General features: G+C 51.3%; 4 protein-coding genes across 4 annotated transcripts; 2 read left to right on the top strand and 2 right to left on the bottom strand.

Moving 5' to 3' along the window:
• Positions 1–147: 147 nt before the first annotated feature.
• ACHE_10875A (WD repeat protein) lies at positions 148–2,216 on the top strand (the record flags this gene model as incomplete). The annotated part of the gene is made up of 4 exons (XM_043284130.1): positions 148–948; positions 1,000–1,600; positions 1,654–1,719; positions 1,774–2,216. The coding sequence occupies 4 exons, from the start codon at positions 148–150 to the stop codon at positions 2,214–2,216; spliced, it is 1,911 nt and encodes a 636-aa protein (XP_043131995.1).
• Positions 2,217–3,530: 1,314 nt separating this feature from the next.
• Positions 3,531–5,108, bottom strand: ACHE_10874S (acyltransferase family protein; the record flags this gene model as incomplete). Its single annotated transcript, XM_043284119.1, has 1 exon — positions 3,531–5,108. One exon carries the CDS (start codon positions 5,106–5,108, stop codon positions 3,531–3,533), a length of 1,578 nt encoding a protein of 525 aa, XP_043131994.1.
• Positions 5,109–5,805: 697 nt separating this feature from the next.
• On the top strand, positions 5,806–8,118 carry triA (putative mRNA capping nucleoside-triphosphatase; the record flags this gene model as incomplete). The annotated part of the gene is made up of 3 exons (XM_043284108.1): positions 5,806–7,374; positions 7,430–7,885; positions 7,948–8,118. 3 exons carry the CDS (start codon positions 5,806–5,808, stop codon positions 8,116–8,118), a joined length of 2,196 nt encoding a protein of 731 aa, XP_043131993.1.
• Positions 8,119–8,590: 472 nt separating this feature from the next.
• spt5 (transcription elongation factor spt5) lies at positions 8,591–11,974 on the bottom strand (the record flags this gene model as incomplete). Its single annotated transcript, XM_043284097.1, has 6 exons — positions 8,591–9,123; positions 9,176–9,342; positions 9,393–9,971; positions 10,027–11,507; positions 11,581–11,799; positions 11,867–11,974. The coding sequence occupies 6 exons, from the start codon at positions 11,972–11,974 to the stop codon at positions 8,591–8,593; spliced, it is 3,087 nt and encodes a 1,028-aa protein (XP_043131992.1).
• Positions 11,975–14,026: the final 2,052 nt, after the last annotated feature.

Raw genomic sequence — 14,026 nt, 5'->3', positions numbered from 1 at the left:
GGGCTCTGGGATCCCCACCGTCTCCCTCTACAGGACCAACAACTGGACTAGCATAGGCTGAAATTTGAGCTGCTTCAAAGAACTACAACTCGGCAGTTTATTCTACTCGAACGTTTTCATATAGCTCCCCCCCAGTTTCTACGTACGATGTCCAACCCCGCGCAGCCCTTCGAGTCCTCCCGACGGCAAAGCACCCTCGGGCGCCAGCCAGAAGAGCTTCATATTCCATCGTCATCAGGTATGGCGAATGCAAATTTGAACCGCCAGTCAATGGCCCTCGATTTCCACGCGCCCTCCGATCCGGCTTCCAACAACCACGTGCCTTCAATTAATGTCCACCAACCCTCGAATACTCAGTATGGCGGAACGAATCCTAGCAGCGCTGGCACTGCCCCAGTACCGGGAGCGCTCCAGCCAGGGAATATGAGCCGACCTCCAGTGATGTCTATGAACACAGCGCCGTCCGTACTACCCACGTTACCCCAGTTATCGACGCAGTTCTCGCAGCAACAGCAGCAGCAGCAGCAGCAGCAGCAGCAACCTACCACCCCTCGCTCGAGCATCAACATGTCGAACTCCCATAGCTATTCCAGGTCCAGCCCGTCGAATTTCGACCAATCCAGATACAGACAGCATGCGACGTCAGACTCGTCTAAATACGCATCGCCTCCGGGACCCGGTTACCCACCACAGACGCCGCAGGGGCCGAAATACTCTCCTCTCGGACTGGCTGACATTCGACCTCCACCAGACCTATTGGGGGATCATGTTACAAGTCCGGGCGGCAATCAATTTAATGGAGGAGACGCTCAAGTGCCAACAAACAGCAACTATATAGCACCCTGGCCTATTTACGCGGTGGATTGGTGTAAATGGCCGCTCTCCGGCTCAAACTATTTTGGGGGCAAGATTGCATTGGGAAGCTATCTGGAAGACAATCATAATTATGTACGTCGTTGCTGATTGTTTCTTTCTTCCCGTCTACTGACTAAGATATAGATACAAATTGTCGACACGCACTGGACACAGCCAGACCCAGATACACCAGATGCTCTAAATGGGGAGATCAAACTGGAGTATACAAAGACGGCAGAAGCCATGCATTCATACCCGGTTACGCGTATCCTCTGGGAACCACCTTCGTCACAGAAGCAAACGACCGATTTGCTAGCAACATCAGGAGACCACCTACGCTTGTGGTCGCTGCCCTCGCCGCAGTCATTGCATACAAACTCGATCACGCGGTCCGCCAATCAACGGGATCTTCCCACGGCAAAATTGTCACCGTTGGCATTACTGTCGAATTCGAAGTCCCCTGAGCACACCGCCCCAATAACGTCACTCGACTGGAATACTATTTCCCCGAGTTTGATTATCACGTCCAGCATTGACACGACCTGTACCATTTGGGATATTCCCACGCTCACGGCAAAGACACAATTGATTGCACATGACAAAGAGGTTTACGATGTTCGGTTCTGTGCCAACAGCGTTGACGTGTTTGTCAGCTGCGGAGCTGATGGTAGCGTGCGCATGTTCGATCTGCGTAGTCTCGAGCATAGTACTATCATCTACGAACCAACAGACAAGAATGAAAAGGGTAAGCTTTATCACCTCCCAAGGGCGTGAATGCACTGTCGCTGATTTGCATAGTCATGAGTCCTGGAAATGGCAGCCCGTCGGCGCCTCATAATCCTCCACCATTGCTGCGCATTGCAGGTAAGACTCACCGATCGACGTGAAATTGCAGAACAGCCTAACTAATGAATGAAGCCTCTCCTCACGACTCCCATCTTCTTGCCACCTTTTCCCAAGACTCCAATGTCGTCCGCGTATTGGACGTACGACAACCAGGTCAAGCTCTTCTAGAACTCAAGGGCCACTCATCACCCCTCAACTGCGTTGAATGGTCACCAAACCGCCGCGGAGTGCTGGCATCCGGGGCGGATGACAGTTTAGTCCTACTCTGGGACCTAATCAACCAACACAATGCTGCACCCGTGCCAACCACCAACCCTAACCCAGTACCCGCCACCAACCCCAACACGCGGGCACCGGCTACCACCACTGAACGGGGACCTGCCGCAGCATTTCAGTGTGATTATGAGGTCTCGAACATCAGCTGGTCGCCCCAGGGCGGGACTACCGGTTCTGGCCATCCGCGCGATTGGCTGGGCGTTTGTGGTGGGAGAGGGATTTGGGGTGTTGGACTATGATCTTCTTTTCTTATTTTCCTTATGGTTGCAAATGGGTCATTTTCTTGTCTTCAAAACTTGGGTTCCTTTTCATCTGTTCTATTTCTGCTCTCTTGCTTATTCTCCTATGGGTATGATCATGCAAAGCTGGCCATGAATGAATGATTGATGTATAAAGCCTGAATGCATATCTTTTTCTTCTCTAGTTAGAAATAGAGTTGGTGCCAAAACCCGTCTTTCGAAAGGATTATCCCATATTTAGCGCACATGACAGCCTGCTTCTCAACTCCATACCACGTCCTTATGCTTCCACCGACAATGTCAGGTGTTTGCACAATTATAGACTCCACAGACATATAACTGAAATTCCAGATCTTCCACCTCGCTTGGCTGACACAATACTCTACATGGCACATTCAGGGGAAGATAACTCATTCGCACATAACACCAGCCGCAGACAGGAGCCTCATCCCTGACGACGCAACATGCCGATGCTCCATACTCCTAGCTATAAATATTCTCAAACGTATCCGGCCCTGGAAAGGAAGCGTCCTCATGTTAACAGACCTACTATGCGTCAAGTACGGATCTCGTGTGCATTTGCCCGAGGCATCCACCATGCGCTTTATATCGCAGAACACGTCGATCCCGGTTTCTAGGGTTTATTGTGCGTTTACACATCAGGATTGCACATATATCGTGATGCAGAGGATTCAGGGGATAATGATGGGCGCTGGATGGGTGAAACGGAGTGAAGAGTCGAAGACTAGGCTTCTGTCGCAATTGGGGATGATGATACGGGAGATACGAGAACTTCAGCCTCCCAAAGATGTAAGGAGTGCTTCTGTAGATAGCGGATCTCTTTTTGATTGTCGCGTGTCAGGCCCGTCTTTACGATTTGGAACGTTTTGCAGCATTCATGACTTTCATTTGCATCTGCGAGAAGGCATGCGATTGATCCTAGGCTTAGTCCTGAAGTCCAGGACCTGATTAAACAGCATGTTAGGCATTGGCCTACTGTATTTACACATGGTGACCTTAACAGCTTTAATATCCTGATGCGCGGGAACGATGTTGTTGGGATTGATTGGGAGACTGCTGGATGGTATCCGTCGTATTGGAAATATACTACGGCCTGTCAAATTAATCCTCAAAATTTGTTTTTGATCAATGAGATTGATAGATTTCTTGATCCGAGGCCTAGAGAGTTAGCGATGGAGCGTACCCGGCAGAAGTATTTTGGAGATATCCCATTCTAACAAGCTATATAAGTTTCAAACTCGAATCATTTCCAGAATGAAAGGTCAGGGTGCAAAGACGCAGTAAGCTAGGAATTTAATGGACATGCCCATCCCGCTGACCCTCCGGATGCTTTGTGATTACCTTATCTTCCAGCCAGCGGGCAAATTTAACACTTGGGATATCAACGGCGCGCCAATAGATATCACCCAACCAGATAGCCAAAGGAAGACAGATTACCCATCCAACTAAGAACCCAAAACAATACTGGAAATTCGTCTCCTTGCCGACAACACTCCAGATGTTGGGCATGAGTGAGTATCCAAGAGAATGAAGAATGGGCCCATGCACGATATAGAACGCAAAGGAGATCTTGCCTAGATACTGTGAGAGAGGGTGGTTGAAGAATTTCTGAATGTCGGGGGAGCGGTTGATTCCCAGAACAATCAAGATAGCACCGATCGTCTGTGGGAAACGATGCGGTTCTGGGTAATATCTTGGGGTGAGGTCCCAAAGCCACATGTAGAAGGGAGTCCATTTGAAACCGATGTTGGGACAGGAACCAAAGTATAGGCCTGCGACGAAGACGGTGATCCAGAAATTACGTCTTAAGGGACGGAGCTGCAAGGGTAGCCATTCGGGGCCCATCTTCGCAGATGATGACAGCGGTGACCTTGGATGTTCCCAAGTGCCGTTGATCAAGTCAATCTCTGCCAGCAGGTTCCCGGAGAGGAAAAGCACAACGTCCCAACGGCCGTAGCGCATGCAAAACCATAGTAAACAAGCCACCATGGACATGCGCATTGATGTGCGAAGGCGCGAAGTACCAAGAATTGTGAGAAAGAGAACAACTGAGCAGCGGAACTCAACAGGGATGGTCCAGAGATGAGGGTTGTAGTAGTTGTAATACAGGGACCAGTTAAACGGATCGATGAGGTTTGCCAGCGTCAGGTAGTAATCCCAGTATTGATTATAGAAGTACTTGTAAATGGGTGGGTGTTGTTCGTTGGTCCCTTGGATAGTGTGGCCATGGTTGATCACTCGGTGCGAATAGTCGTACACGCCTGCGCGCACGGCCAGCATGACCAGAGTGATGCCCACGAACGAGGGAATATAGAGCCGGAACGCACGACGGAAAGTAGACGATGCGAGCGTAGTGAAGGTCTGCTCCCACGAGCGACTTCGGATCAACTTCAATGGTTTATAGGAGAGCACGTAGCCAGAAAGAACGAAGAAGATTGCGACCATGATATGGCCCGAGACAGCCATGTGGAGGATGGGTAGCTGCCAGAGCGCATAATTCTCGCCATTGAATCCCCAACCGACCGCGACCTTCCAGGTATAGGTAAAGAGGAAATGGAAGTTGAAAACAAGTAGCGAGGCCCAACCGCGCAGGCCGTCGAGCGCTGCGATCGCATGCTGCTTTGCGGGCGGAGACGGCTGGCCGCCTACATGATGCTGTAGAAAGCTTGGTGTGAGGGCGACGCCCAGTTTCGTGAGCATAAGATCAATAGTATCGGCCCAGTCATCTGCCAAGTGTTTTTTGCTCTGCTTGGAGTGTCCGTGTTCGGCAGGGTGCGAATGCGGGTAGGGACTGCTATTCGGTTCGAGAGTATGGAGGGGAATCTCAACGGTCGGAGAAGGAGACCGACGATGGTCCTTGTCGTGCGACATGTTCAACGAAAGAGTATTCACGTCGATAGAGAAGAGGTGGAGTGCAGGTCATTTATTCTCGAGGTACACAGAGGGAGGGGCCCTCAAACGGTCGCCATCCGCCACGAGGGGCTCTTGATCAAGTATGCCCGGATGCGACAGTCGCTCGCGGATTTGCGCAAGTTGAGTTCGACAAGATATATCTCTGGTTAGATGGAGGTATGGAGAGCCATCAAGGACATTCTATCAATTCAATGTGGTCAGTGAACTGTGCTCCGTATACTCCGCAATGACGCGGCGCCATCACATGCCTGACACACGTACGAACACGGGATCTAGAGTGACAGGTGTTGCGCAGATAGAGGGAAGTATTAATATGATAAGCAGCAGCTGAAAACGAGAAGAGTAAAAGTAAATAGTCTCGTATAGCGAAGTGTCAAGAAGTTCGTTGGAGAATGATACAAACCGAAGCTAAAATGAGTGCAGGTCACGGGACCGGGGATAGCTTCATCTTTTCTCTTTCCGGCAGAGCTTCGCCGTCTGCCATTCGCCCGCCCACGTCGCTTGGTCGCTGCGCTTCAAACTGCTTGTTCTCGATGTCGTGAATGGTCTCCCGTGTCTTCTTCCTCTTCCAGTTTTCTTCTTTTACCTTTTCTGCTCGTTTCTACTTCTCACTGTCTCGGACAACACCCCGAGTCTACTGCGATACAATAGCGCCATGGATTTGCGCAGCATCATCAACACCGAAAGCGCATCCAATTCTGACTCCTCTTCCTCTGAGAATCGCCCTCCAGTCCATGAGAGATCCTCGTTCGCTGCTCCTGCTCCTCCCGCGACTCCTTATGCGCCCTCTTCGCGTGAATCATTTGCAGCGCCCGCGCCTTACAACCATCCTCAACCGCATCCCCAACCGGTTGAACTACTGAGCTCCCCCTATACACCGCACTCTGCCAGTGCTGGGGTCCAACAGCACTCACCGCAACAATCGTTCGCGCCGAAGCGGTCTCAATCAATTCAATCTGTCCTTTCCTCCGACCCTGCCCCCAGCTACCCATACCACCCCAAAGATCACTCTCCCGTCGCCGCGCCGCAACCCTTGCCATCACAGCAATTTTCGCCTCGCACTCAAAGATCGTTGCCCGGAACCGCTCTTGGTCCACCTCCGGCGTTTGCGCGCAGTTCTCCCTCCTCCGTGCGCCCCCAGTCATCCGGACACGAGTCCCAACCAGGCCAACCCCCCAGTTCTTGGGTCGGGCAAGAGTCTGTTCATAGTCACGATCAAAAGCCGCTCGTATCCCCTTCTGCGCAATCGCGACCCTCCTGGCAGGATTCGAAACTTGTGGAACAGACCCCGCGACATCATTCAGCCGCGTCGGAGAAGGAGCACGAGGAGACTGTGAGCCCGAGGACAGTTGGCACCCCGCATACTCGTCAAGGAAGCTCTATAGGACCTGCGGATCAGGCGGCTGCGTCATCCGCACGAAGCCATAGTCACAGCGAAGAGCAAGGTTGGAAGCAGAGCCCTACAAGGTCCTTATCTCACTCTTCGCAGCAGCAACCGCAACAATACCAACAAACACCCGTGGACTTGGAGGACAAGGCTCAATCGTTGCCGTCACAAATGGACACCACACCTGATGTTACAGCAAGTCCCAGTTCCCAGCCGCCCAGGCGCAAGAGGAGACGCTTCAATGAACCGCCTATCTATGCGCAAAGATCCCGGCATGCCCGCGGAACAGGTCCTGTCATCAAGAACCCACTTCCACCAGTTCCGAAGCACATGCGAAATTCACCATCTAATCCGTGGTCGGCGCGCGCTCGGTCGTCCGCTGCTAGCGTCTCAGGTAGCTCAGTGCGCGCATCTTCGCAAGGACCGCTCAAGGTTCATGCGGATGAACCTATTCCTGCCAATGGCCCCCCGGTGCAAGCTGCTCCTTCTGCTCCTGCTGTCCCTGTCACCCCCCTTGCCCCCGCCCCACCACAATCGCAACCTGGATCTCTTGGTGCATGGGAACCGTCCATCACAGGTTATATTCCGCATGAAGACATGACCAAATTGGTGTGCGATTTCTTGTTCCAGCATGTCGTTCTGCGAAATGATGTTGGTGCAGGTCCAGCAGGCTCAGGTGCTACTGGCCAAGGGGCCATCATCGAGGTGGAAGCCAAATTGGGAAAGCACATCGACCAGGATCGAAGGGAGAGGTTATACCTACCAGTGATGACAGAAACTATCCTTAACCGAGAGAATTCGCGTTTCCGGACATCGTTTGAGAGTTCAATGAGCTTGGTAAGTACCTCTCAGGAGAAGCTACCCTGAAATGACCATCCACTAACCCACCTAGGCCCAACACCGCGCAATGAACAATTTCCTCAACGACATCGTCAAAGCCGCCATGCCCAACAGCAACCCAGGCCGCATCCCCCTCTCCTACGCCCACAAAAAAGAACGCGATACCTTCTACGAAGTCCCCCCATCAGAGCTCCCCCCACTGATTAGACAAAACCTCAACCCGCGCCACAAGCCCCGAGTCCGCGTAACCACCGACCAAAAAACCGGCGAAATCCTAGCCAAAATTGTCAAAATCCGAATCGCGGATCTGAACGTCCTCAGCCCCCGAACCTGCGTCGACTACCGGATCAGCGTAAACTTGGAAATGAACTACGATGGCGACGTCAACCATCTCCCTGTCGTCGATACCAATTCGGATGGCGGCAAGGCGCGGGATCGGAACAAGGACCGTATGAGCTATCGGCATTTGGCGTACCAGGTCGATCTTACGCAGGTTGCCAAATCGGAGGTATTTTCTTGTCCCCGAAGACGGCATATTATGGAATCAAGTGCTGACATGTCTTACCTCAGTCCGCGAAGAACGAATTCGACCACGAACTCGAAGTCGAAATCTCTGCCGCCGAAATCCGCCGTCAGGGACAGCTAGCCATGGCCGGGGATCCCAAAAACCAGTACGAAGACCTGGTTAAAGGATTCCTGGATAATATACGGGTATTGGCGAGAGCTGTGCCGCCACAATAAAGCTTTTCCCTTTCTTTTTGTTTAACCACTGCAGGCGTCTTATATGTTTTCTGTTCATGCATTATTAGCCATCGAGTTGCTATGGGATTATCATGGGTGGCCTTGTCTGAGTTTTTTCTAGTTCATTTTATGTTCTGCAGTTGTTCTGTAATCTCCTGTATTACGATCCATATCCTACGCTTTATTTTATTCGAATGGTATCCTCCTCTTTCAGAGTATCTCTTGTTATCCTGCTATGTACGGAGTATTTCAGGGATGGACTGTTACGAAGAGCAGTTGAAGTATCAGATAAACATGTACGATTTTTGAGTGTCTGTATGACGATTATACCCCAAATCCCCTAGTCCATGTAGCAAAGATAAAAAGAAAATAAAATACATAATCTTATTTGACCTCTTTGAGAATAAAACACTATGCATATACCCAGTAATAATAATAATAGAACATGAATGACCTCCTATGTCTCTAACAATCAAGGACTAGGAGACTCATCATACCGCGGCCCACCATCGTCCCCATCACCATAACCCCCCGGAGTAGCAGCCGCACCGCCAGGAGTCGGTGCATTAAACGCACCCGGTGTCGGCGCACTATCAGCCCATCCACCGGGCGTAGGCGCAGATAGACCCGGAGTCGGGGCGGCATACGAACCAGGCGTGGGAGCAGCGTACGCACCGGGTGTTGGGGCATCGTAACCGCGTGAGTCTTTGCTGCCACTGCCCGCCATGCCGCCGGCAGACCAGGCGGGTGTGCGGTTTCCTACGTTTGCACCACCGCCGCCCCAGGCTGGTGTTCGGGATCCGGATGCGAAGGCGTCGAAGTCGCTCATGCCGGAGCTGCCGCCGTATGGTGTACGGGCGCCTGCGTTCCAAGCTGGGGTGCGTCCGCCACCGCCGAATCCGCCGTAGGCCGTGCGGTTGCCGTCGTAAGGGTTTGATGTGCGAGAGCCGTCCATTTTCCAGGCGGGAGTACGAGAACCACCACCGAGACCGCCCCAGGCGGGTGCTGGAGAGTGTTAGCATATGGAAAATGTCTGAGTCAATGCGTTGCCACTTACTCCGTGCAGACGAAGGACCTCCCCAAGCAGGTGTCCTGGAAGAATCGGCAGCTGCCATAGGGGTACGTCCGCCGCTCCAGCTCGACGGTGGTGCAGCAGAGGCACCGTTGGGAACGCGCGGACCACCCCTCCCACGGGAGATATCGACGGTTTGTCCGGTAACAGGGCTGTGAAATTAGCAAGAGGGAACAGAAAACACCGAAAGAAGGCTACATACTTCTTGACAACAAGCAATTCCTTTGGTATCGTCACCAGCTTACTCTTCGAATGCAGTTCGACACGAGCTTGCACATCTGTGGAATCCTTGACAATACCAACAAGACCCTTGAAGGGACCCTTCCTGACCAACACGGTTTTTCCAAGCATTCGATCGCGACCAAAGCTCTTGGGAGGAGGCATTCCGCGGCCAGCACCGGCCATACCATTGCCCATCAAAGCCGGGTTCATCTTGGTCAAATCGGGGCCGGTGGATCTGCCTCCCTTGGCTGACACTGTGAGAACATTCGTTGTGCGTACAACGATGATGCCTGCGTTTTCAGCCTGTGCCTTGTTGTGCAGGAATAGGAACGAACGATGGATATGAAGGATGACACCGTTTCTTTGCTCTCCATACACCTCACGAACAGTATCCCCATGCCGGATCTCAGCACCGTTGCGGTCTGTTGCCACTGCGTCCCGGCGTGGAGTGATCTTATTTGCGACCTGGGTAGGAAGGACAGTCCGAATTGAGCCGTTTTGGTCCAAGCATTTTAGTGACTCGCGGTCGACCTTGATTACACAAGCAACGGTAGCGGCACTAAATTATAAGTTAGTACCTAGATTGTAGGGTTAATTGGGACAGATGAACTCACTCTAGTTGGACGAGATCATGGACATCAAACATTCCCAGCTTTCCGTCAACACCAGTCTCAGTGGAAAGTCGAAGATCTTTACTGAAGACCGTGATTTCTTGCATGCTCATGTCACTGAGCAAGGTCACTGTATCATCCTTGACTTGTACCACCATACCAAGCTCATCTTGGTATCTGCTGCCGCCAATGACCTTGACATGGTCACCTTCTCTGAAACGTTTCCGAAGAGATTTAACGGGTGCATCGATCAATTGCCCTTCCAGATCTCCTTCGGTTACTTGAATAGTGACGATATCACCTCTTGTCGAACTGGTGCGGCCAACCAATCCCTGCTGTTCACCCCTGAAAACTTCCACGGGATCACCTGGAAGGTATGCATCCTCAGCCGTAGAGTTCTTGAGTGTCTCGGCGAGAGAGGCAAGATCCAGATTCGACGTGCCGTCCTCAGAGCCACGAGCAAACATGGTAACTTCCTCGAGGCGCGGGTTGACATTCTTTGTGATAAGATGCTGGACCTTCATGTCCTTGATCAGGAAACCGTCAATGTAGGTTTCGCCAAGATAGTTCCACGACTTCCCACCCAGACCCGACGTAGCGGACAGATACTTGCCATGCTTTTTCTTGGCTTCTGCTTCACTGAACAAACGCTGCGGTGGCCGTGCGACTGCCAGATTCATACCAGGACGCTTCCTCTTTGGATCCACCACAGGAGCACTGGTATCTTCGTTCAAACCATAATCTAGTCGTGGAACCAGCCTAACTGTGACTTCGAGACCATTTGTCTCAACCTCCTCAATCTGGGCCAGATCATTCATGTACTTCCCACGCTTGATACGTACCCATCCACCAGGGACGAGTTCTTCCGACTTCTGAACCCGGAGAAGGTCGGGCATTTCCTTCACGGGGACCAGGATGACCTTCGATCTGGGGTAGACGTTTGTCATGTCTTGCAGTGCTTCCATGACATCCGCCTGTCTGCGTGCTTCACAATAGATATAACCGCTCATAGCACCCCCACGCTCAAATGCGGAGATAATTTTGACGGGTTTCCTCGAGCCTGGTGGTCTTTCTTCGATGCGCTTCTGAATGGCGAACACAACTTCCCGTTCCTTGCCGGGTTTGCAACGAACACCCCAGATGCTGGGATCGTCGACACTGGGGAGAAGCAGTCGCTTGGGGACGACGACGGCATCAGTCGCAGCAGCCCGGTTCCGACCATAACGCTCCTTGAGCATCTGAGCCTGCTTCTCCGCATCCATGCTCGCTTCGAGTTCACGCTGACGATCTAGTTGTCGGTGCCGGCGGTCGTCCGTTTCTGCGCCCATGGGCAAAGCATCCATATCGTCAGGGTGCATCTCGCCTCCAAACTCGCCCATTTCGTCTTCCTCCTCATCGCCTTCTTCTTCCTCTTCATCGACACCAGCCTCTTCTTCAATGAAGTTGTGCACACCTCCTCTTCTTCTGCGCTTGCGGGGACGACTCTGAACGAGAGAATGCAGGGTCAATTTCAGTTGTGGCTAACGGGGACTAACGGGGAAAGGCCAAATAACCCACCGAAACGGCTTCTTCATCGTCATCTTCCTCTTCCTCTTCTTCGTCCTCCTCTTCCTCATCCTGCTCTTCGCCACCCTCTTCTTCTTCTTCTTCTTCTTCTTCTTCTTCTTCCTCTTCTTCAGCGCCGCCCTCTTCTTTTATATTGGTGCTCGCTCGCGCGTGAGAGGCACTCCGGTCGTTGGTGTCTTCCTCTTCCTCTTCTTCTTCATCGCCCTGTACCTGACCTGGTGTCAGTTTATCCATAGCCCAGCACGAATCCTTCTTTCGCCATCTGGGTTCCACACACCTTTACTTGTTCCTCCTCATCGTCGGATTCCTTTGCAGGCATGGGATTAAAGTCATCATCGTCTTCCTCCTCAGAGCCGAAATCCTGGTTCATAAAGTTGCGTGACATATTGGTTCGAAGAATAGGTATCGGGGTTTGACGGCGAAATTGGATTCGTGAGAGTTCGGTGGAAAATAGCCTTTGAGCACACGCGAGGGATCGATTTAACCGTGAAGATACCTAACAAAGACAAAAACCAGTGTTAGTTGCGATCAGAATCAAGTCAATGTCCACGGCAGAACTACGAAGTAGGGAATCAAAATGAAGGTCCCCAGGAGCGTAAGAAGACGCGAAAGGGGATCGGCCTCCAGCACATACCTGTTGAGTACCAACTTAATCTGAAAAGGGATGTAGAAGTCTGAATGGCAAATCAACCGGACAGACAGTCGGACGGTTCCTCGGCGAGAGTGCGACCGCAACAGCGCCTCAGTCTGAATTCCACGAGGACACAGTTGAATGAGCCGAACGGAGCGATGAGAGAGAAGCTCCTCGCACAGGAGATACCAATATCAAAAATTCCGCGTGTCGTCCCAAACAGCGGCAAATGGAAAGAAGGAGGCTGTTCTCTTCGCGAATTTGAGGCTCTGATCGAAGCTGTAAAGGGACTGCGCATATGGTGTGAATGCCCTCCCGGAGTTGACCTTCACCTACAGATCTACATAAACGCTTTGAACCACTGCTCTAGCTCCCACTATGCACTCATATCTGATATAGCATTGCTTTTCTTATTGCCCTCACCAACTGGGTGACATAAAGAAATGCAAACATCTACATGAACAGGGCTGTTCATGACAAATGACAAGGCAGTCTCAGACGTCGAGGTAGATTATTCGGATCAAGCACGCTAACCAAGAAAAACTACAATTTCCTCGTGCTCTGACATAAAGTCATTACTATCAAGAACCATACCAACTGTACAAGAGTGTGGCGCAATACTGGTCTGCAAGACGAATTCATCGATGGAGGGAAGAACACAGGTCCCAATTACTGGATTGCAAACAAAGGAGGATAACATCCTCTGTGGAGAGCTGTCCCTATAGCTGGCCGCCATTAGAAACACTTACCAAGGTGGGGATGAACGACAAGGGAGCATCCCTTCCTCGGAAGAAGCAATACGATTCAACCATGAGAACAGAAGGCCTGATGGCCGCTATCGAAGAAGGTTCCTCAGAAAAAAAATTCACCGCCGTTGCTCCGTTTAGAGGCCCTTGCAGAGCCCCGTGAGTGGATTGGATCGCCGGTTCTCTTCAGGTGCCAATCTAAAGATGCAGTAACGGCGCTTAGAGATATGTATGTTTCTCAGCACAACATACTTGAGCAGACAGTCCTACCGCAGACGGTCGTTTCAGGCTCACATTCGAGCCTATATAAACTCGAGAACAAACGTGTCAAATTTTGATGATGCATGATACGTCTCTACGCCACGTTTAGCCGCGTTCTAGGAGACATCCTACAAGGAAGCCAGTAGCTGACGAAGTCCAAATGACTGTGGAAACCCATTGACCCACTAAATACAACGAGTGTGCAACTGTCACGACACAGATCATATCTGGAGCTTCAGCCCTTACAATGTTCTGCCAACATACCACGATGGGGGCTCTGATCTGAGAACCCACCACATTTGAGCTAATAAACCACGCCGAACCAATGCTATGGGGTCCAAAGCTAGCTTTTAACAATACGACCAGCATTAAAGAACCTTATAATTATATACAGATAGATCAGCGTCTTCAATCAGCCAGACCTCTGAAGTCGACTGAGACCTCAACTCTGCCGTTTGTGCTGTCGTGTATCACCGCGGTCCTACTAATTACGTGAAGAGCGCGGACTAGCTCATAGTCATTCCTGTCGTCCGCTAATGATGTTGCTAATTGAGCCATCCGGAACATCAATTCCTGCCTCGGGAGTCGAACCCACGGAAGCGCATGGAAAGAGCTTGGTTCTCGCAAAGAAGGTGAATTCTTTTCTCGAGTTCCAACTGACCATGCTTAGTTATACGAGTATCAATGGGTAGTAAAGAGGATGTGAAGAAACATGTAGCATGATAGAGCTATTATACATAAAGACATCCAAATTATAAGCAAAGGAATTATCCATCCTCATGGTATATCCAAACCCCAA

The sequence above is a fragment of the Aspergillus chevalieri genome, chromosome 1 (genome assembly GCF_016861735.1).
Source record: "Aspergillus chevalieri M1 DNA, chromosome 1, nearly complete sequence".
Lineage (NCBI taxonomy): Eukaryota > Fungi > Ascomycota > Eurotiomycetes > Eurotiales > Aspergillaceae > Aspergillus > Aspergillus chevalieri.
This window is presented reverse-complemented; position numbering and strand designations above follow the sequence as displayed.